This window comes from Rhinolophus sinicus, chromosome 15 (assembly GCF_057876585.1).
Source record: "Rhinolophus sinicus isolate RSI-liver-muscle chromosome 15, RSI-T2T, whole genome shotgun sequence".
Taxonomy (NCBI): Eukaryota; Metazoa; Chordata; class Mammalia; order Chiroptera; family Rhinolophidae; genus Rhinolophus; species Rhinolophus sinicus.
Genome location: NC_142515.1, coordinates 75,633,790 through 75,657,111, shown reverse-complemented (window position 1 = coordinate 75,657,111; position 23,322 = coordinate 75,633,790). Strand labels below are relative to the sequence as shown.

Sequence of the window (23,322 nt, the reverse complement as noted above, 5' to 3'; positions counted from 1 at the left end):
GCGGTGAAGACTGCGGTTTGGTCATGAATAACTAACGTGCCCCACAGTCAATGACACAGAAGGAGGAAGGTAAGTGCTGAGTGAGGCTGGTCCAGCAAAGGTGCCAGACAGCACTTTCTCACAGAGGAGACAGAGACAGTTCTCAGAACCAGGCAAACAAGGCCACAATCCCCACCTGCTAGACTCATCTACTCCTAATGCCACAAGCAAACAAACCGCGTTTTGTCATAAGAGCTCATAAAATACGCTTTCATCAACTTCCAGTCCCTGGAGAGCCCTCCGAGCCTGTTGAGATGCTGAGTGATTGCCAGCGTTCTTTCCCGTCCCAATCCACACTGTACCACCCACTCCTGTCCACGCACAGGCCCGTCACAGGGAGGAACCAGCGGCTGATCTTTGCAAGGTGAGCCCTAGCAGGAGCCCAGAACGTGGGGTGGGAGCAGCGATCAGACCCCTCAGTACGAGGATGAAAAGCCCACGGTGGCCTTGAATAGAAGCTGCCCAAGGTCAGGGAACGTCAAAAAACCATGGTTTCCCTAAAGCCCTGCCTGAGTCACCTCACTGTCCTGCCCAACCGTCCACAGGTGGAGGACCTGGGTCTTGTCTAAGCTGGGCGATAACTCTGTGACCAGGGCAAGTCGAGGCTCTGCTCGGGGCCTCAGTTTCCCTGACAGTAAAAGGAGAACGTCGCATTAGGTTAGGCACAGCAAATGCAGGGCACCGAAGCCCTGAATCCTTCCAGAGCCCACGGCAGGCACCGCTCACTGAGCTCGGCGTCGGCCCCGCTGAGCCAGCATGGCCGCCGTCCCTCGTGGGACCGTCACTACAACCGATTGCAGGCAGCAACCGAGAGCAGCCCCAGAGGTTTTCACGGGATGAGGCTCCAATTTTTGAATTTTCATTGGAAAACAATAATGCAGGGTCCTCAAGAGAATAAGAAGACAAGCCACAGGCTAGGAGAAAATATTTGCTAACGACACATCAGATAAAAGACTGTTATCCAAAACATATAAAGAACTCTTCAGACTCAACAATAAGAAAACCAATAACCCACTTAAAAAATGGGCCAAAGACCCGCGCAGACACCTCACCAAGGAAGATACACTGATGGCAAGTAAGCACATGAAAACGTGCTCCACGTCATACGTCGTCAGGGAGAGGCGTATCAAAACCACAATGAGGTACCGCTTCACACCCATCAGAACAGCCCCAACCCAGAATTCTGACACCACTAAATGCTGGTGAGGATGTGGAGCCACAGGCACTGTCACCCACTGTTGCTGGGAATGCAAAATGGTGCGGCTACTCTGGGCAAATTGAAATGTCGGTCCGTGATTCATGTGGGGACCCATGCAGTTGTCCCGTTTTTCTGACACCTTTTGGGAAACACAAGCCCCAACCTGTTCTCATGGGCTCTTCTCTGGGCATCCAGAAGGGTCCCCACCCTGCCTTCCCACGAGGGGGGCGCTATTCTCATCCACTCCAGCCCCATCCAAGACCAGGACTCAGGTAGGCCCACTGGCTGCTCTCACAGGGAGCACAGGCTGAGTGGACAGACGATTGTGTCCCAGCAAGAGATGCCCTTCAGAGTGATGAGTTGGGGTGGCAGGCACAGATGGGGACACAAGGGGCCACCCTGGGAAGCGGAGAGAGCTGGATTTTAGCCCAGGGTACCCTATATAGAACATCCCCAGAAGAGAGCTAGGCTCAGTGACTCTGAAATTCATCCCAGGAGATCCATCCAGGGCTATCTGAGGTCCCGTAAACATTAATAAACTGTCCCCTAACAAACACGGGTTCCACTCAAACCTCCCTCTGCTTCACATCAGCATGTCCCAGGCCCATGTCACCACCACCAGAGTCTGGTCCATACCCTCAGACAGGCCAAGGCCAGGCCACGGCCCTCCACTGCCCAGGTGTCCTCAGGCCCCTGGACCAGCACAGGGACCAGACGTGGGTGAACCCAGTGCCAGCCTGGCCGGCTGAGAACTCAAGGCTCCAGGTTCCTGAGGGTGGCAGATCAAGGCCAGCGCAGCTCCACCACTCAGGAGGAAAGATTTTGTAAGTCAGGTCGCTTTTTCACTCATTCTAAGACTCGCACATAGTTTTAACTGGAGCCCGAACAGAAAGCCCAGCTAAGCTTCTGTATCATTTCAATTTCCGTTTTCAAGACACAGTCCCATTCACACTCCTTCCTCTGCCATTTCCCAGGAAGCTGAGTCCCTGTTTTCCCCAGAACTTGTTGGCCCTGTGTACTCACGTCATCGTATAAGGAGCCGCTGATGTCAGCCCCGTAGATGGGAGAAACGAAGGTGAGGTTCTTCCAGTACTTGCGTTCCAGGTCGTCGAAGTCCTGGTGCCGCGGAGTGCAGTACCTGTGAGCAAACAGCACACAGGAAGTGGGCCTTGGGGCTCAGAGCCTGTGTCAGATGCTCCCAGCTTAGCTGGGCCGCAGGCGCCTGCTGGATACGCCAAGGAAGGGGCTCTGCTCAGACCAGCCGCTGTCCCACTGCAGGGCGCAGCCCCCAAGAACATGGATGTGGTCCAAATGCTGCTGAGAGCATTTCTTCCAGGGGGTGAGTGTGTACTGGACGGTTGGGCAGCCCTGCCTGGAACGATGCCCACTTATGCCATCTCCTCAGCTCGCTGGGTCCGGGGCACCCAAGTCACAACGCACAGCAGAGGTAGCTGGAGCAGGTGGAGAGGTGCGGGCTCTGACGGTTCTCATCATCCCACCGCTCGGCAAACACCAGAGCACTGACAACAGGCCAGGCACTGCCCTGGGCACTGGGGATAGCGCAAGAGTGGGCACACAACGCCCTGCCCTCACGGGACACATGTTTGAGAGCACACGGACTGCTGGGAATGCACAAACGACTTCAGAGAGGGAGGAAGGCCGGGAATAACTGAGAACAGGGAAGAGAGAACAGCGGTGGTGTGTGCCCATGACTGCACCGTGTGGGCACGAGCGCCAGTGAATGCACCTCGAGTGCACCTGTGAGCACAAGGGAGTGTGCACGAGTGTGCCCGTGTGTGAGCTGTGTTGAACCAGGAAGAGCCATGTGGGGAGAGGTACCAAAGAGCCCCTCTCTTTAGAGGCACCATTGGACCTGAGACATCATGGGAGGGTGTGGGGGACACAGCGAGCCCCCAGGGGCAGCTTTCAGCTACCCTTGAGGGTAGCGAGATATGGACAGCGTGGCCCTGGGCTGGTGAGGGTCTGGATTTTGCCCTCTTTGAACTGGGAGCCTCTGAGCACGAAGGGGTCAAGACCCACCCAGTTAACCCAGAATAAGCCATGTGCACTTTGTTTGGGGCTGAGTGGACCCCACCATCTCTGCACCCCCAGGGCCCCTGGTGGACTGGGCTTCACAGATAGGGCCACCAGAGGTCCCACTTCAGGGGTGCTGAGGACTTCAAGGTATGGCTCCACCTTAGGTGGTTTTGGGGGGCCCACCCTACACCCACATACTTCTCGCTGTTGGCCAGGCGGCGGTACTCCCCGACCGTCATGGCCTTCTTCTGGATGTTGTACTGCGTGAACAGGCCCGACTGGCCTGTCACCACCTGCTGGATGGGAGCAGGGATCACCACGTCGTCGATGTCATCGTACGTCTGCCGTGGCTTCCACTCCTTCGGGGGAATGATCTGCGCGGCGAGAGAAGAGTCAGTGATGCCTCCAGAGAGGCCTGGCGAGCAGGCAGAGGACATGCTCCCCCTCTGGAGACCAGTGCCACTCCCTGGGGAGCACACCGAGCTCGCCCCACGGGGGCACCAGGAACCACCTGTACCTTTAGCAAACCCCCAGCAGATCGGCGCCAGCAACGTGGGCACCACCTGCCAGGGCAGAGCTGTGCCCGCCTCCCATGCTGCATTTAAAATTCTTTTAAAACCAAATGTACTCGCTTTGCCACCAGAGCACGGGGCCACCGCGCCCTCTAGCTTTGAAAATGAGCACTGCAGGCCCAACACTCTAGGAATCCACTTCACGGACACATCCTGGGGGGTGATCACAGCTCTCATGCTGGGGAGACACGGAGGGCTTTACATTTGGATGGCAGAGGGCAGGTCATAAGTAGCGGTAAGAAATAAGGAAACTGGGGGAAGCTAACCAGTTGTAAGGAATAGGAATATAAAGTAAGAAGGGCTGAGTGCGATGCCTGGGCAGGAGCAGAGGGGAAGTGACGATTCCGAGTGGGAGGAGCCTGAGAAGGTCACCTCTGAGACAAGGACAGCTATTTCACTGCAGCAGATCCAGCAGGCGGCCCCCAGGACTTGACCCTCCCAAGAGGTGACAGCTCTCCTGCCCCTCCCCTCCCTTCCCTGCCCTTCTCCACAAGGGGACACTAAGGGCCGACAGGAATGGCTGGGCTTACATGGACTCAGGAACCCACTCCCAGCCCATCCCCGTCCCACAGGGCTGGGCCGCAGGCCTCTTGGGCACTGGGCCCACTTCTGCGCAGGCCTCCGGGGCCAACTGGGGCCGGTCTCTCCCAGTCCTGGGGGAGAGAGCGTGAGCCTCAAGTCTCCTTCCAGGGCGCCTTACAGGCCACCCAACAGCTTTAGGGAAAGGAACTAACCCGACCTGTTTTCAGTGCATCAGCCATGAACTCTGGGGAGGCTGAACCCTCACTCTGCTTGGGGCCAATGAGGGAAGAACACCGCGCTGATGCCCGAGTTTGCCGACAGCTTCCAGAAGGGCTGAAATCCAGTTACCATCCCCAAGGATTCCATTAGGGCGTTTATCACATTGGTGGAAGAAAATGTTTTGCTTGGCCACAAAAACACTTCTCCAGGTGCCTGTTAACAACAGACAGGTGCTGCCTACCTTGTCAGCACAAAGCCGTACATTTACAAAATACAACTAAATAACAGGAGCAGTAAGAGGAAGTCAGTGGGTCTCACCCAGGGTGATCCTGCCCCCACAGGAGACACGAGGCAATATCTGGGGACATCCGTGGTTGTCACAACTGGGAGTGCTCCTGGCATCGAGTGGGTGGGGAGGCTGCTCAACCCCCCACAGTGCCCAGGATGGCCACCCACAGAAAGTGACCTTGCTTGGATATTACCACTGCCAAGGCTAGGACCATAATTTGGAGTTACATTGGGACAAGCCACCTCCTGGAGGACATGACTGTTCAGTGGAGGTTCATTCTGGGGACATCTCTTCTCTCCTATGTCAGCTGCGGCCACGACGCAATAGGTGTCTGGGGTGCCTGTGTCTGATACAAGGCCACGTGACAACAGGGTGCTGGGGTCAGATTTCAAGAGAGAAATCTGAAGAGTAGGGTGATAAACTAAAACATTCAAGGCTAGAAATGGAAAAACAAAACTGAAAGGGGCTGTGCCTCCAGGACCCAACATGTTCTTCCGTGATGAAGCGGCTTTTTAATTGCGTGCGCAATGCCCGATCTTTACAGAAAACCTGACTTTGTTCCTGAAGGAAAGGGCCATCACCCTGGATGGGCTCCAGACCCGGCCAGAGGGGTTCGCCAAGGGGAACCCACTTCAGTTCTGTTAGAGGAAGTCCATCCTTAATCCCAGTCCAGGGCAAATGAACAAAACATGTCACTCCCAATTCACACGCCCCTCCAATGAGAGCCTGAGGTTACTTTGTTGATTGATGCTGTCTCTAACACACTGCTGTGTGAACACATCTGAAAACCAGGGAGGGACCGTCACGATACCTGGTCTGCACGTGTGAACCACACTTTCCTGGACACATGCTACTCAGGTTCTGAAAGGTTTCATGAAAGAAGGGCTACTTCCAGGTGGTCTGGAACCCAAAGCTTCTGGAAAAATCCCTTAGCCACATATTGTAGCCTACCACCCTCACAGCTCTGGGAAATCAGATCTGAATGGAGGCTCTCCACACAAAGGACATCTGAAGGTCATCACCTAAAGACCTTGGAGCACACTGACCATCTCCACTTGGTGCCTCGAGGGCCCAGTACAGCCTGGGACTGACCCTTGCTCAAAGCTGGAACACAAGTTCAGCCAAGGTCAAAAGGAACAGAAAGGCCACATACCCCAGGTGAATAAGGAGACACGAGGCAGGTGGCCTGGGTGTGAGTCATGTGGCAAAGCCAGGGAGGCTGGGCAGCTGGGGCAGAAGGTGTGGGGGACCCTGCAAGAGGGCAGGAGTGAGGGGCGCGCCTTTGGCCCCCCAAACCGCTTGGTTCCAAAGCCCTTTTGCAGGGGCAGGCCTGGCAGCTGAGAGCAGGCTGCAGGACTGTCCTCAGGGATGCACTCAAGCACCAAAGCACCCTGACCCCTCCCACAGGACCCCACACTGCCCCATCACCCCACACCCCACACCATGCCCCTCCCTGGCTCCTCATGCCCCCGCTTTACCCGAGCAGCCTGATCAGGTTCCCAGCCCTGGTCTGCAGGGGGCCAGGACCCAATGGGCACAGCCCCCAGAGCATGCACAGAGCAGCCAAGGATGACGACGGGCCACCTGATGGCCCCCGAGTGGGCACACCCAGAGCTGCTGCCAGCGGCAGTCCTAGCTCCGCCTGTGCCTGCTGAGCGCACAGCCCTCCCAGCTCCACTGGGCCCTGCAGCTTTTCAGAGGGGACCAAAGACAGCGTTTATGAAAGAGGAAGCCCCTACCATGGCACATGCACGCACGCACACACACACACACACACACACACACACACACAGAAGGGCAGTCAAGGCTGAGGAGGCCAGGGTCAGGGACACACCTGTGTCTGCAAAGCTGGCTCAGGCCAGCAGGACACCGTGTCCTTTCTCCAAAAGAGACTGGCAGGCCTAAGGGCCAAGTGCCCCTGTGTGAAAGACGTGGGAGGTGCCCAGGGCCACAGCACCTGCTTCCCTGGGCCATCTGTCCCCACAGAGTGGCAGGGAGGCCACTGAGAGACCAGAGGCACCACATACGGTCCTTGAGAGATGGGAGAAAGGGTTTGTGTGCCCGTGTGTGTCGGCGTGACTCTAATTACCAGGATCTGTCAGCAACTGCACTGTTCCCCCGCCCCTCGAGCACACAGTACCCTGTGCCTACCCCTCAGACTGCCTCCCCCTCAGCTGGTTTCAGAAAGAATCTGCGCATCCAAAGGCCACTATCAGTCAGAATGAAAGCAGCAAATAAACCACCACTTAAAAGAGAAAAGGAACATGCAAAACTAAAGGCAGAGGGAAAATCTGCCATGAAAATATTTGCCTCACAAAAAAACAGTTGCCTCCAGTCCAAATGGTTTCCCCTCGATCCAAATAAATTAGCAAAAAATTAGTCCACCTGAATTAAAAACCTAAAACAGGGACAGTAGAGTTCAAAGAAGAAATGTCGAGACAGCGAAGGAAATGAAGAAGGAAGAGGGAGAGTGAAGGTAAAGGCATGGATCACACAGACATGGGAGTGACAGAAATGACGAGATTTTAAGGACGGCAGAGAAGCGACGGGGTGGAATTTAAATGTGCTTCCGATAGAACAGCCCGAGATATTCATTTACTACAAGTTTCCGACATAGAGGATGACATGAATCCAAAAGCTGATGGGCCGGCTGAGTCCCGGGTAAAGTGGAACTAGGTCAATGACAGGAGACAAAGCGGGAAGAAGTGTGCCCCACTCCCACGGGCACCAGGATTCTGAGGACCGCGGAATCTCCCCACCACTGCTGACCTGCGGTGGACGCAGAGATAGGGAAGAATCACCTGACAATGACACCAGCCAATCAACGGGTCAGCGGAGCAGAAAAGCCTCAGATGCTTCTGAACCTCCTAGAACCCCAAGCACAGGGTTTCCAGAGCCCTTCTCATATGAGATGACAAACTTCAGCCAAGTGAGACACGGGCAGTGAGCACTAAAGCTATTTAAGGGGAGAACTGAAGCTAAAACGACAGTGGTGGCCATGATTCCCAAACCAGATAAAAATGTTCTGCTTTGCCTATATTATCATGTGTACAGCGAACAAAAATCAAGAGGAAAAGGGGAGGAAAAACGATGCCACAAGCATACTGCTTTCCTTATCTCCCAAGGCTGAGACTGAAGGCAAGAATGTAACGAGGACAGGAACTGATACTAGTAACAAAACCAACCCAAAACGGGTGGGGTGGGGGGTGGCGGAGGCTGGGCAGCAAGCTGCAGCCCACGGCCTAAATCCCACCTGCCGCCTGACTTTGTACAGCCTTCAAGCTAAGGTTGTTTTGTTTTGTTTTCATTTTTAATGGCTGAAGAAAAATTTTAAGAGTATTTCGCGACAAGTGAAAGTTCTGTGAAATGCACGTTTCAGGGTCCATAAATAAAGTTTTATTGGCGCACAGCTGCATCCGTTGGTTTAAGGGTCTAAGGCGGCAGAGCTAAGCAGTGGTGACACAGAATGTCCAGCCGGCAAAGCTGAAAATACTATCTGGCTCTTTGTACAAAAGATTTAGCAACCTCCAGATTTAAAGAATAGACAACTAGGAATCTTAGATAAGTGATAGTCATTAGGAAGCAACTAGAAGAACCCCAAACAAACAGATTACAAATCTTCCCAATTTTGGGGCGAGTAATGTCACACACACAGGTTCACGTGAACATGAAGAAACACAGCCATTTATATTAAAGAGCAACATGGCGAGCTTGTGTGTTTGTCTGCCTTCATGCACGCATCCATATGTATGTACATGTATGTGCATGACACACCAAGGAAGGAGACAGAAGATGATGGCATCCGTGTTGCTTCTGGGGACAGGAGCTGGGAGACAGGGATGGAGGGAGCGGAGGAGACTCACTTGTCACTCTCCGCCCAGTCACACTGTTTGGATTTGCCTCCCACAGGCGTTACTGTCTCAAAGAAATATCTATGTCACTGGGAATATAAATTCAAAAACTAAGGCCTTCCTGGCATCAAATGCCCCAGAAGCCTCCCCAGACTCTCGACCCCTTTCTCCCCCAGGCGGGGTGAGACTTGGCACTGTGAGGTCCTGGGTGGTCACTGACCACTGGGCATGTCCTAGCACAGCTGTGTCCCCGCCCCCGCCTGCCAGCTCCCATGGAGACATGGGCCGTGCGAGTCACTGGTGAATTCCAGTGCCCAGGATAGCGCCTGGCACAGGGAAAGAACCCCGTCGTGTCCACAGACACACGAGGGCAGAGGCGTTGCGTGAGCGTGTAACGGTGTGCTCCTTTTGGACACGGACACACACAGACACGCTGCGTGGGGCCCAGCACGTCACCCACCTTGGCCAGGCCTGCCCGGTGGGCTCCCTGGGACTCGATGTAGGCCACGTATTTGTTGAAGTCCTTAAACTCTTCCATGGTTGGGCGAAACGTCATGATTTTACAACTTGGGTTCTGGGCTCCGTGATCCTCAGACCCCATGGCTGCAGCTGAGACGTCGCCACACCTGCGAGGGAACAAAAAGAGCATGAGCGTGGCAGTGGCACCACGGGTGGTGCCCTTCTCCCTCAGACCGTGCTGAAATACCCACAGCTCCCGGGAGCCACGCGGTACAGAGAAGGAACTGGGAGCCGACTTCCTCACTCTGCTCTGGCACAAAAGACCAAAATGGCTTCAACTAATTAAAAACAGAGGTGTCCTAGTTCTAAAAGCCAACGCAATCCTGGAAGCCAGAGCACTGATTTTAAAGTGGGGGCCTCAGAAATAAAAGCTTTTCTTATCGGGGACTCAAACCAATACGTGTCCTTCAGAGCTGGACGTCCATCCAGACAGACAGCAGCGCATGGCGAGTTATAGGTGAGTGAGGTTGTGTGTCAGTCTGTCATCTTTCAAGGTTTGAACCTGCGAGCAGGGGACCCCGACTCTGGGCGGTGCCCACTCTAAGCAGCACGTGGGTCACTCCAGGACTGGCCTGGCTGCTGTCAGCAAACCCAGGCCCAATGAGGGCGGGAGTCTGGAACCAGGAAAGCAGAAAGCCTGGCCAGAATGGCTCCTTCCCTTCAATCAGAGATGCTCCAAGGCGTCCTGGTTATAACCACGCCTGGATGCTTCAGCACAGAAGGGGAGAGTGGGGCTGGGTCTGTACATCCCAAAATTCACTGCTGGCACCCAAAGAGGATTAAGGCTCTTCTTGGGAAGGAGGCTATAGGTTGAAGAGGCCCCCTCCTGTCCCCAGAGTTAAGGGGACCCAGTGGGGGTCAGTGGCCCAGCCCAAGCAGGAAGAGGCTTGGTGACAGTCTCTGGGAAGGGTTCCCCAAACCCAGACTTCCTCCAGGATTTAGAAAAGGTCAGAGAACCCGAGTACATACAGACCCAAGAGCTTGGAAGACAATGTAACCAAGTCCCCCTCATCGCACCCCAAAGTCAGCTAGGGAATGAGGAACCTAGGAAGCTCACTGGCCCCAGAAGAAAGGGGGGGGGTTCCATGTCACCAACAGGCAGCCACTGGCTCCCAAAACGCAGGCCCTGTGGCGGGCACTAGAGGGCAGCATGAGCCCAAGAATCGTCACTGAGGTGGTCACCTCTGTCAGAAGGATCTAGAGGCCCCAGGCCTGCAGCCATCTGGGCCCATGCCTGGGGCACAGGGGGTTGGGGCAAAGGGGACAGCAGCTAAAGCCCCCACACACACACACAAAGGGTCACACTCACAGCTGGAGGGCCACGGAGGATCCTGACACACACACAGGCCACTGCTACATCCAGGCAGGGACCTACCAGGACCCTCTTCCCTGTGTCCACAGGGAGTCTTGAGGCTTCTCCTCAAGGGGCAACCACAAAGCTGAAATGCGCATGGCAGGCCACCAGTGCCTGTGACACTGTGGGCGGGCTCACAGGGATCCACCAAGAAAACACGGTTTATAAGAGAAAAGGGGTTGTCACAGCCCCTCGGGAGCAGCAGGCACCACAGGGCCCGAGCCTCCCCTACCGGGAGGCTGCCCCCGCTGGAGCCCTGAGCCACCCTCAGCACGGACCACCACACCGTCCTAGCCAGAATCTGGGACCTGGATCCCCACCTGAGATCTCTCCCCTCTCCCCAGCCCACCTGTGCTCTCCCTCCAGCCCAGACACAGCCATACGGGGCTCCCAGCTCCACTGCACAGGGGCTGACACGACAGTGTGTCCATCTGTGTTAAGGAGACAGACCCTGACCCCTGTATGACTGTGAATATCGGTGTGGACCTGAGCTGGCTAATGGCGTGGAGGGGGCCACAGGAGGGCAGGGAGAGGAGGGAGTGGCTCCCTGGCTGGGACGTCGGAGGAGACACAAGCGTGAACAGGTAAGAGCGCTCCTCGTGCTCCCAGCACCCTTGCCACCCACCCCTGCCTATGCCCACCTCGTCCCCCCCTCCCGAGATTTTCCCCATCTACTGGGGACGCTCAGGGTCTGCCGCCCACGCATACCACCCAGACCATCACACCCGTCCTCTGAGGCCAGCTGCCTGAACATGACCGCCCCAGGCTCAGCCCCAGGTCCTAAGCCTCAACGGCCAGGCACGAATCCACAGACAGGTTCCTCAGGCTGCCACGGCCCACGCCCGGGTCCAGAGGCGGTGGACACACAAGCACTGCACAGGCCCCGAGCCCCGTTCTATGCATTTCACGTGAGCAGGTCATCCACTCCACACAGTAAGTCCATCTGTCATTGTTCACGGAGGAGGATATGGGGCCCCACAGGGGAAGACACATTCCCAGGCCACACGGCAGGTAGGTGGCAGGGCCAGACGACCAGCCAGGCTCTGCCGAGACAGCTTGAGTCTCCCACGTATTGCCCACCCCTCTCCCACCCTGGTGAGTGACAGGTGCCAGGACCCATCCACACCCAACAGCTCTCATGCTTGACTCGGCCGGCCCTGGCCAGCTGGCGGCCTGTCCTCCCAGGCTGGCTCACGAGTGGCCTACAGGGGATGGGGTCACGGCGTCTCACAGAGGCTGCCTCCCGTCAGTCCATCCAAACACCCAGCTCCATCGGTGGGAAGTGATGGGGTACGCGCATCTCTTCCCTGAGACCAGCCTGTGCCAGGCAGAGCTGGGGCAGCCGGGGGGCCTGCCCACACGAGCTCTTTCATGTGTCAAAAATCACGACACAGATGAGTTTTCCATCTAGGAGGCGGGGAAAGTAGATGGTGAGCCAGCAGGTAGAGCATTCTGCATAAGCATGCTGGCAACGAAAGCCCAACTCCAACCTGGCATCTACTGTCTGCTCCACGGTGGGTCACATACGATTTTCTTTTTCTCTCTTATTCGTGCCTTTTGAAATGAAGCCTTGTAGTAGGTAAATAGAAGGAAGAAAATTAAATTGGTTTATAATCCCAATACTCCATAACCCCTGACACATTTCTGAAGGACGGCAAATAAAAATCACACATATACATATTTAAGAAATAAAAAAGGAATTGGACTGAACGCCAGCCCTGCACCAAACTTCTGGTTTACTGGACACATGGGGGGAGGGACAGGACCTAGTGAGAGCCCCCCATAAGGGAACTCACAGAACAGTCCAGAAAGAACAACGTGCTCTTTACAAGGCAGTACCATGCTGAAAAAGTGGGGCTCCAACAACTCAATAATACAAAGACAGCCCAGTTAAAAGGTGGGAAAGACCTGAATAGACATTTCTCCAAAGGAAATATGAGGTCTGGCAATTAAGTTCACGACCTCAACCTAGAAAAAGTGCTGCATACCTCATTGCTGCATATCACTACAGTCACCTTCGAAAGACTCCCCTTGGGAAGCTATGCACCGACACCAGCGCCTAGTCCACCCTTCAAAGCAATTTTGGAACTCTTTTTCTGGAATGGCCATCAGAACTGTAGTAATATTACGCTTGATGTCCTGAATGTCATCAAAATGTCTTCCTGTCAATATTTCCTTTATCTTCAGGTAAAGAAAGAAGTCATTGGGGGCAAGATAAGGTGAGTAGGGAGGGTGTTCCAATACAGTTATTTGTTTACTGGCTAAAAACTCCCTCACAGACAGTGCCGTGTGAGCTGGTGCATTGTCATGATGCAAGAGCCATGAATTGTTGGAGAAAAATTCAGGTCGTTTTCATCTAACTTTTTCATGCAGCCTTTTCAGCACTTCCAAATAGTAAATGTGGTTAACTGTCTGTCCTGTTGGTACAAATTCATAATGAATAATCCCTCTGATATCAAAAAAAGTTAGCAACATAGTTTTGACTCTTGATTTGGACTGAACGGAACTTTTTTGGTCGTGGAGAATTGGCTGACTTCCATTGTGCACTTTGACGCTTTGTTTCGGGATCATATTGGTACACCCGTGTTTCGTCACCAGTGATAACATGGCCCGAAAGGTCTTGGCAAACTTCGACTCTGCTTTTGTTCACCGTGCAGCTCCTTCGGGACCATTTTTGCACACACCATTCTCATGCCAAGATTTTCAGTTAAGATTTTTCTAATTGTTTCTCTATCGATGTTTCCTTGGTCTGCTGTGCTTCTCACAGTCAGCCGACGATTTTGACGCACAGTTCAACAAATTTTTGCAATGTTTTCGTCAGATCTGCTCGTTACTGGCCACCCTGACCTCTCTTCACCAGTGACGCGTTCTCTCCCCTCAGAAAAACGTTTAATCCATTTGTACACTGCTGTTTTCTTCATGGCATTATCCCCATAAACTTGGACTAACATGTCCCTGATTTCACTTTCACTCTTGCCAAGTTAACAAGACATTTAATGCTTGCTCGTTGCTCTAATTCAAGCTCAGGCATTCTCGCAATGGCACACAAAAACAACAATGATGAGCACCACTCAGCAAGACACCGCCACATGTCCACACGAACACAGCTGTGAGACACTGATATACCAAGGTTATGAAACCTTCCTGAGTTGTTTGTACAGTGCTGCCAACGTAAGCGCACAGTGGCAAATTCGCGAACTTAATTGTCCAACCTTGTACACAAAAGGTCAATAAGCCCGTGAAAAGGGGTTACGTGAGCCAGCAAGGAAATGCAAATCAAAACCACAGTGAGAGACCACACACCGCCCCACACCCCTGGCTAGAATAAGACAGACAGACAATAGCAAGTGTTGGCGAGGAGGTGGAGAAATCGGAGCCCTGAGATTCTGCAGGTGGGGACGTAAGACGGTGCAGCAGCGGTTACAGAAACCGTTTGGCAGTTTGGACGAGACTGTGATCGGCAGAATAATGCCTCCCCCCCACCCCCACCAAGACGTCCATGTCCCAATCCTAGGGTTGTGGCTATGCTCCCTTCCACGGCAAAAGGGACTTTGCAAATGGGATAAAGTCAAAGACCTCATGATGGGGATGACCCTGGATTACTTGGGCGCCCAATGTCATGATAGGGTCCTTATGACAGGGAGGCAAGAGGGTCAGAGTCAGAAAAGGAGACGAGACAACAGAGTGGCAGAGGCAGCGGCTGGAGGGATTTGCGGAAGGAGCCCTAAGCCAAGGAAAGCAGGCAGCCCCTTGGAGCTGAAAAATATCAAGGAGATCAAGTCTCCCTAACGTCCCCAGAAGGAGTGGCCCTCTCAACACCTTGACCTTAGCCCGAAACACTCACTCCAGACTTCTGACCCCCAGAACTGTCCGAGAATAAATATGGGTCGTTTGAAGTCACCAGGTTGATGGTCACACTACAGCAGCCAAGAGACGCGATACGGGATTAAGGGAGAGTATTTCTGAAAAGCAGTTTGGGGTTTTTGATTCACGTGAAAAGGCGACATTCTAGTCGACACCTGGCCCTAATTAGTCATGAAGCCTTCGTCCGAGGTCAACCCTGAACATGAGCCAGCCATTCTCGGGCCACTAGGGCAGCCACCTTGGGACGGCAGGGAGCACATGGGGCTGTGTGTTCTGTACCCCATCACCCTCGCCCCATGTGCGGGAGCTGAGAGGTGACTCGCTGGTTCCCTCTCTTCTTACCAGTGACCACCCTGGGCCACCATCAGAGGCTACCTATCACTTTAACCCCTCTGTCCTCTGTCCCTGGTTTATTAGAAAAGTACAGGAGGAGGTAAACAGCCTGGAGTTGAAACCCAGAAGTAGCTGGGCAATGAATTCTCTTAAATGCATTTTAAAAGAATCTTCTATTTTTAAAAACACCCCCCACCCCATGCCCAGCTGTGACTGGTCACCATCTCCTGCAGGCCACGGGCTGGGGTGACCATGGCCCTCAGCAGTGGTGTCCTGCCTGATCCACAGGTCCCAGACTGGGCAGCCTGTCCTGAGCGACACAGCATCACCCGAAATGCACAGCTCTCAGGGCTTCTAGAAGTGAGGGGCAGGCGTTCAAACGCTGACGGGTGAGTGTGCAAACATGGAGTGTGTGGGCTAGAGAAGAGACATCCAGCAAAGTCGCCCCCAGAGAGCTCCAGGCTCCTCTGTCTAAGGGTGAGCAGACCTGGACACCCCAGGAACTCAGAACCAAATGGGGCTGCCTTCTCCCCACAGCATGCAGGCCTGACAGCTGCCCTGGCAAGAAGCTGCATCCTTCCGTGCCTTGGTCTTACACTTACTTGGAAGTTCCTGGTATGTCCTGGATGGCTGAGGCTGTGATGATAGATGCTCCAATAAGTGGCTCAGGTTTCTGTCAGGTTCTGGCAACGGTGATGGTTCCTAAATTGCATAAGCAAAGCACGATTAACTAAATTGATCACATGCTTAAATCTCAATTCCACATTATACTCCTACATACAACAGCATGTAGCCCAAGGACACTTGCCTTTATTCAAACACTTCCAAATCCTTGCCACTTCACGGGACACAAAAATCCATAACTAGAAGCACTTTCCCCATTCAGTCTTCCAAGCACTGCCCGTTTTAAGCACAGCGCTGAAAAATCAGTCCCTGAGGAAGCGAGAGCTCAGCGAACAAACTGAACCAAAGAAGCGTCTGGAAACCTTAAGGTCCAGATAAATTCTGTGAGGTTTACAAGTTCTGCCTCCTGTGACCCCCACAGCTGGGGAGTGTGCCCCCTGAAAAAGGAAAGTTGCATGGACAATGAATGCCACACAGTGACTTCTGCACCCCAAGCAGGCAGAGTACACAAGGAGAGCCTGGCAGGGGCTGTGTAGACCCCCACAAGGGCAGGGGCCCAACCGTGGATTTACAGCTGGGCAGGGACATTCCAGAATTTGCTCAATGGATGCAGGACAACAGCTGGGTATGGCCCCAAGACCTCTGACAATCTGGGCTACAGCCACCCTGACTCACCAGCTCTCCTGCCCACATCTTCCCACAGTTCCTGTGACACGTAAACCCCGATGGCACAGGGTCTACCAGGTGCTCCCTGCTTTTGGGCCTTTGCTTGTGTTGTCCGTGATCTGAGAGTCCCCAGTGGGCCCGATGCCCTGGGCAGGGCAGCTCGCCCCTCAGGCCCCAGCTTTGCTGAACTCAATCCCACACATCTTCTCTAATTCACCAAGTTTTAAATAGAACAGATTTCATAAACACCCTCACAACAGGCAATGTACACGGACATTTTTAATCTTATTTTAATCTGGTTTTTAAAAGTACCAGGCATGACCCATTAAATTGATTTCACTGTCTTTGAACAGATCACAACACCCGGGTGAAAGGCCACACCAAGCTGTGGAATTCATGACCATGACCTCAGGCTGCATGCAGCTTCCTCAGGACTCCAGACTTGGGGACCATTGTGGCTCTTCCCAGGCCTCCTCGGCCTCTCCCACCTGCGCAGCTGAAGGCTACCCTGCCCCATAGCCCTGCCAGCACCTGACATCAGCCTGAGCTGAAGTCGGAGGATCTGATTATGGCGTGGCTGGCAGAATGGCCGCCAAGGGTGACCGCGTCCGAACCCCAGCACCTGTGGCTACGCTCCCTTCTAGGGCAAAAGGGACTTTGCAGATGGGATTAAGTGAAGGATTTTGAGATGGAAAGATTATCTTGGATTAGCAGGTGGGCTCCGTCATCACAAGGGTCCTTATAAGGGGGAGGTGGGAGGGTCAGAGTCCAGAGTTGGAGGCGACATGATGACAGAAGCAGAGGTCAGAATGATGTGCTGTGAAGATGAAGGAAGGGGCCAAAAGGCAAGGATGCAGGATGCTCTAGAAGCTGGAAATGACAAACAATGGCCTCTGCCCTGGAGCCTCCAGAAGGAACCAGCCCCGATCTTAGCCTCCACGAGACCATGCCAGACTCCCGGCCTCCACAACTGTCAGGTAATACAGGTGTGTTGCTTAAGTCACTAAGTCTGTAGTCACCTGTTAGGGCAGCAAAAGGAGACTAACGTTGTAGCTTTAATGTACGTTTTCCTGATCAGAGAGGAGGTGAGGCACCGTTTCACTTCTGCTGACCACACAGGCCTGTCTGCTGTGAACTGCCAGTCCCTATCTCTCAGCCTTATCTCGATGGGATCACGTCTCCCTCCTCACTTGTAACTGTCTCTTAGCACATGTCTCCCCCTTGGACATGGGCCGCCCCCACCAGCACATGGTCTGAAAGGCAGAGCAACCACCAGGGCCTGTGGTTCTCAACTGGACAGACCCCAACCTGCTGCGGCCCGTGGCTGCTGGGCCACCAAGACCATGGGTCCTTCTGCCCTCATGCTTGGAGGGCCAAAAGCACCAACCCCTAAGCCCGGAGGCTGGAAGCTCTGGGGCCGAGGTCAAGGCCCAGTTCTCAGGCCACAAGCCGGGGTGAGGCCTGTCCACCGTGACCCATGTCTACAAAGGGCGAAGTTCCAGGCTAGCCCATCTCTATGGCTTCTTCCGAGGCTGAAGGATCCCCTGGCTGGCTAGCAGCCACCCTGCAGGCTCTGGGACACAGAGGTCTGGTCTCAGACCTGGCCACAGGCCCACTGGCCATAAGGCAGCCGGAACTGAGGGATCAGAGGCCCCTCATGTGCGGGCTGCACAGTGACCCCCTTCTGAAAGGGGAAATGGACTCTACAGTGAAGAAACCTGGCCACACACTCAGCCAGGGGTTCAAGGTCAACGTCAACAGTGGTAGGTCATGTGGCAGCACGATCCTGGATGTCTTCATCCTCAGTGTCTTCCTCCCAAAACCCATCACCCCCATCTAACCTGAGAAACAGACCAGACAAAACCCAATTTAAGGACCTTCTAGAAAATCCCTGACCAGTCCTCCTGCAAACTGTCAAAGTCACTAAAAACAAGGAAAGTCTGAGAAATTGTCACAGCTCAGGAGAGCCTAAGACAACGTGACAATTAAATGTCATGTGGGCTCCTAGATCAGGTCCTGGGATAGGGAAAGGACATTCAGAGAAACAGAGGAAATCTGAATATCGTATGGACTTTAGTTAGTAGGACTGTGTCATTGGTTTATTAATTCACAAATATACCAGCTAACGTAAGACATTCCTAACAAGGAAACTAGAGGTGGGGAGTATATGAGAACTCTACCTGTTCAATTTCTCTGTAAATCTAAACTGTTTTAAAAATAAAGTCAAAGTAATTTTAAAAAAGGAAAACAAAATGAAAAGCCCCAAGCAGGCTGGGTCTGATGCTTCCCGCTGCCCAGCCGCTGACCTCACTGTGGGTCCTAGGAAATCTGGGGCACTAAGAATAGAACTCGAGAGGGAGTCCGGTTGCAGCCAGGTAAGAGCCTGCAGTGGCAACCCAAGGTACCAGACATAGACGCCCCTAAAAGGCGCAGTCTGACCATTTCTCCTTAAAAAGGCATTATCTATTAGATGATGTTGTTATTCCAACCTCCTCACTGTGGGTCCTAGGAAATCTGGGGCGCTAAGAATAGAACTCGAGAGGGAGTCCGGTTGCAGCCAGGTAAGAGCCTGCAGTGGCAACCCAAGGTACCAGACATAGACGCCCCTAAAAGGCGCAGTCTGACCATTTCTCCTTAAAAAGGCATTATCTATTAGATGATGTTGTTATTCCAACCTGCCCGCCCCAAGTCCACGGATGCTGATGGAAGCAGCAGGCACCGTGGCTTATTCCTCCACCCCTCTGCAAAGGGCAGGCAGGTGGGGGCCAGAACGGAAAAGCAGCAGGAACCAGGGAACAGGCCAACTGTACCTAAACACTGAGGCACCACGAACTGCTACTGACTGGTGACATTTCTGGGACACCACAGGGTGGCCACCTCATCCCAGGGAGGGGTACCTGGGCCCCCTGGTCCTATCAGCTCTCAGCCACCCATAGCTGACCCTTGGGGAGGGTCTGGATGGCTGGGCCCACAGCAGACCACATTGCCCACTTTTTCCCGGGATCTGGGCCTAGGGTCCGAGAGGTGGAGAGAGGCCAGAGAGGCAGAGAGCCCTCACCTGTACGCTCGGTGACCCAGGAGGGCTCAGCTCCTGACTCTGCCTACTGCTCCCAGGCCACAAGCCCCAAGCGGCCCCCAAAAGGGACCAGGTATCTCCTGCCACCCACTGAAGCCTGCCCCTCACAGGGTAGGGAGGCCATCCAAAGCCTCAGAAGGACCCACTGACTTGAACACTCTAGAATCCCATCAGTATGAACTCGTGGGTTTTGAAAAATATCTACACAGATAGATGGACACAGATAAATACCGACAGGCACAGATACACAGGTGGGGGTCACATCTCTAAGCTGTGTTGACTGATAGGCCTGAAAAACCATGACACACCCAGCAGTGAGCACACCCAGTGGCCAGATCACGTTTTTCAGTATCATGCCCTGACATAAGGATCCAGGCTCTTTGGAGACGTGGTCAGTTCCAGGGCTGAGGCAGGGAGCACAGAAGATGAGCCTGAACATCTCGTGGGGCCAAGAGGAAGAAGTCGTCGCTGCAGAACACAGGAGCCAAACCAAAGGGGTGCCTGACGGCCAAAGCAACGACATCGGGCAACACGATACACAGTGACGGTGCTGGATTGTAACCCCAGATAAAATAAATATGCATAGGTCCTTACTGGTAATAAAAGTAAAAAGGTAATATGAATGGGAGAAAGGGCAGCGCTCTGCCACAAAGGAATTCTAATTCATACAGGGAAAAGGACTGAGGGTGACACATGTCACCACGAAAAAGCCAGAGTAATCACTTGCTTATAATCATTGTTGATCTGAAATCGATGGGCAGAAATTTGAGGAGAAACAGGGTGGTTGCATTGTCTGCAAGTACCGAAGGGAAAAGGAATAAACTTCACCTGGAGACTCGTGGACGGCACCACCTTACCCAAGGGCTCAAGGCCATGAGACGTCGGTAGGCTTGCTGCACGGAGGACCCAACATTGCCGGGCAGCCTTCCCCAAAACGCATAACCTCCATCTAATCATGAGGAAACACTGGACGAAGTCGAGGGACGTTCTACAAAATCCCTGACCAGCGCTCTCCAAAAGTACAAGGTCGTGACAGACGAGGGAAGATTGAGAAATGGTCCCAGCCCAGAGAAACCTGAGGAGACGTGACAACTAAATGACCATGGAGTCCCCAGTGGGGCCCTGGGGCGGAAAAGGGACATGCGTGGGACAACCAGTGGAATCCTAATAAAATCCATGGTTTGGTAAACATTATTCCTCCATGTTCCTTGCTTAGTTTGGGCCATTCTTCTGTAGTTACATTAGCACTCAGGAAGGCGGGTGAAAGGCACGCAGGTACTCTAAGTACTGTCTCTACAACATTTCAGAAAGTCTAAAATTATTTCAAAATAACAAAAAAACCCTCTATCTCTGCCCTCTGAAGCTCACTGCACAGCAAGTTTCAGCTAGAAAAGGAGAGTCTGTGTAAAAAGATCCAAACTGATAAGAAAAAGCAAGCTGACACCACACTACAATCCAGTTTCAGGACCAAATAAAGACCCAACCTACTGAATACCAAGTTTCAGATCCTTCCTGCTTGAAAGAACTGAAAAAGTGACATTTTTCATCAACTTTGCATAGTGAGGAAAAAAGCCTCTTATTTACAAAATCGCACCAAAATCCCCATATCCCCACAGACACCAAAACCCAACTGCGGAAGTCATGAGGGCTCAGTTAGAGAAGTGGTACGCACCGCAAGCGGTCTGGATCCCAAGTAGGAAGGTTCTCGTCTCATTACGTGGAAATGTAAAAACACATCATTTTTCCTCAGTGTCCACCCCTAAACCTAGACATAACTCAGGGTGGCAAAGCTACAATAATACAGACGGTGTGGTACTGGCTTAAGGATGGACGTAACATTGACAGTCCAGAAAGAAACCCGCACATTGAAAGTCGGTCGATTTTCAATGAGGCTGCCGAGACCATTCAAGGGGAAAGAACAGTCTTCTCAACAATTATACTGGGACAACAGGATATGCAGATGCAAAAGAATGAAGTTACACCCTACCTCATACCATGGACAAAATGAACTCAAATGGACCATAGATCTAAATGCAAGCGCTGAAACTATAAAACTCTTAGAAGAAAACACATGCATTCATCTTTGTAGCCTTGGATTAGGCGACGCTTTCTAGACACACCACCAAAAGCACAAGAGATGAAAGAAAACGTAGGCAGATTGGACTTTGCTTCAAAGGGCATAATCAAGAAAGTGAAGACAACGTACAGAATGGGTGAAGTACTTGCAAACCTTTTATCTTGTAAGGGTCTTGGATCTAGAATATATAAAGAACTCTTACAGTTCAACAACAAAAAGACACATAACCTAATTTATAAAATGGGTAAAGGATTTGAATGGACATTTCCCCAAAGAAGATACACAAGTGGCCAAGAAGCACATAAGATGATGCTCAACGTCACAGCGATGGCACAAGGGAGAAAAAGAGGCCAAAACCCCAGAGAGCGATGACGCCAGTCGGGGCTGCCCGGAAGCCCACACCTGACATGGCAGAGCCTTAGAAATAGTTTTGATGATCACACTTTTCACAGTATGTCCTTCTCTGCTCTCTCGAGCTTTCTCCATGGAGACTGCAGTGGAGAGTGGGGCTGTGGTGACAAACACAGGCCCTGGAGGCCTGATCCCAGCCCCAGCTGTGTGACCTGGGGCAAGTTCCTAACCTCTGGGCCTCAGTTTCCTCATCTGTAAAGTGGAGGTCACCATATTAGTGCTCTGCTCGTTGGGTTGCCAGGGGGTTAAATAAAGTAATAGACAGAAGCACTTCAAGGAGACCCTGGCACACTGTAAACTCTCAGTAAATGGCAGCTGTCATGGGCCTAGTAATTTAAGAAGCTCACACAGGCACAGAAGGCAGATCTGGTGACACACTGGATGGCAGGGGACCCTCGCCAATCCACGCTCCCAGTGGCCAGGCAGAACAATCTGGCAGCATCTCTTTTTTAAAAAACTGCTCATCCCCTTCCAGCCGGCCACTTTTGAGCCTTTACATTCTGGACACAGACGTATCTATAGGTACTTCTTCTGCAGGGTCCAGCGTATGAAGGGCTACCAACAGCTCAGCACCTGGCAGCGGTGGGTGGGCTAGCTAAACAGACTTCCGAGGGAGCACTGAGCCCAGGGAAGGTTCCAGCTGTATCCCATGAACGGCGAGACGCCTAGAAGCGATTTGCCAAGTTCTGCGGTACACAGCACACACTTAGCATGTTGAAATGAACACACATGCACATGTCTTTCTACAGAGTGACCACTTCTGGGGAGCAGGGAGACTACAGATCAGGGAGAGTGGGAGACACCGGTGGCAGCTTGAAGTGCTGGGTAAGAATGGACACTTAATCAGGGGTGCTGGGACAACTGGGTAACCAGCATCAGGTATGGACCTCATGCCAGTCACAACAATTAATGAACTCCAAATGGATGAGGGATCTACATGGAAACAATGCAACTGAATGGGAACTAGAAGTAAACAGAGTGAATACTTCTTCAAGCTCAAGGTAGGAAAAGACTTTCTAAACATGACTTAAAATCCAGAGGCAACAAATGAAAAGATTCATAAATCTGACTATACCAAAAAAAAAAATTTAAAACACTTCAGCAGGGTGAACAAAAACACCATAAAAAAGTCAAAATGCAACGGGGAAACTGAGAGAAAATATTTGTAATACATACCACAAAGGGTCCATCTCCCTAATATATAGTAAAGTTTTAAAGGTTGGGGGGAAAGGTCAAAGATCCAATTGAAAAGTGGATGAAAAGCATGAATAGACAATTCATGGAAAAGACACAAAAATGGCCTTTAACATATTAAACAACGCTCGACCTCACTCATAATTTCAGAAATGCTCATTGAAATTACACTGAAAAAAAAAAAAAAAAGAAAGAAATTACACTGAGATCCCATTTCTCACCTCTCAGATGGGCAAATATTTTTAAAATAGAATAGTGAAGCAGTGCAGCTGTGGGACCAGACCCCTCATCCCCCGGTGCTGGTGGGAGTAAACCACTTCCACCTTCTGAAAAGGAACTTGACAGAAGCTAACAAAACACCTTTGCTCTTATCTTGTGACCCAGCAATTGTACTTCTAGAAACCCACCCGATGATGTTCTTCAACAATACGAAAATATCTATACACAAGGGAATGCACTGCAGCACGGTCTGCCCCT

At 52.5% G+C, this 23,322-nt stretch overlaps 1 protein-coding gene across 2 annotated transcripts in view; it reads right to left on the bottom strand.

Moving 5' to 3' along the window:
- KDM4B (lysine demethylase 4B) overlaps nt 1–23,322 on the bottom strand; it is a 137,070-nt gene that overhangs the window by 87,937 nt on the left and 25,811 nt on the right. For both annotated transcript variants that reach the window (XM_074337631.2, XM_074337632.2), the window contains exons 2-5: nt 15,400–15,499; nt 9,188–9,353; nt 3,473–3,648; nt 2,261–2,375 (exon numbers count right to left, since the gene is read on the bottom strand). In XM_074337631.2, the coding sequence (XP_074193732.1) occupies nt 2,261–2,375; nt 3,473–3,648; nt 9,188–9,328 (432 nt within the window). In that variant the 5' untranslated portion in view covers nt 9,329–9,353; nt 15,400–15,499. The remainder of the gene's footprint in view (nt 1–2,260; nt 2,376–3,472; nt 3,649–9,187; nt 9,354–15,399; nt 15,500–23,322) is intronic.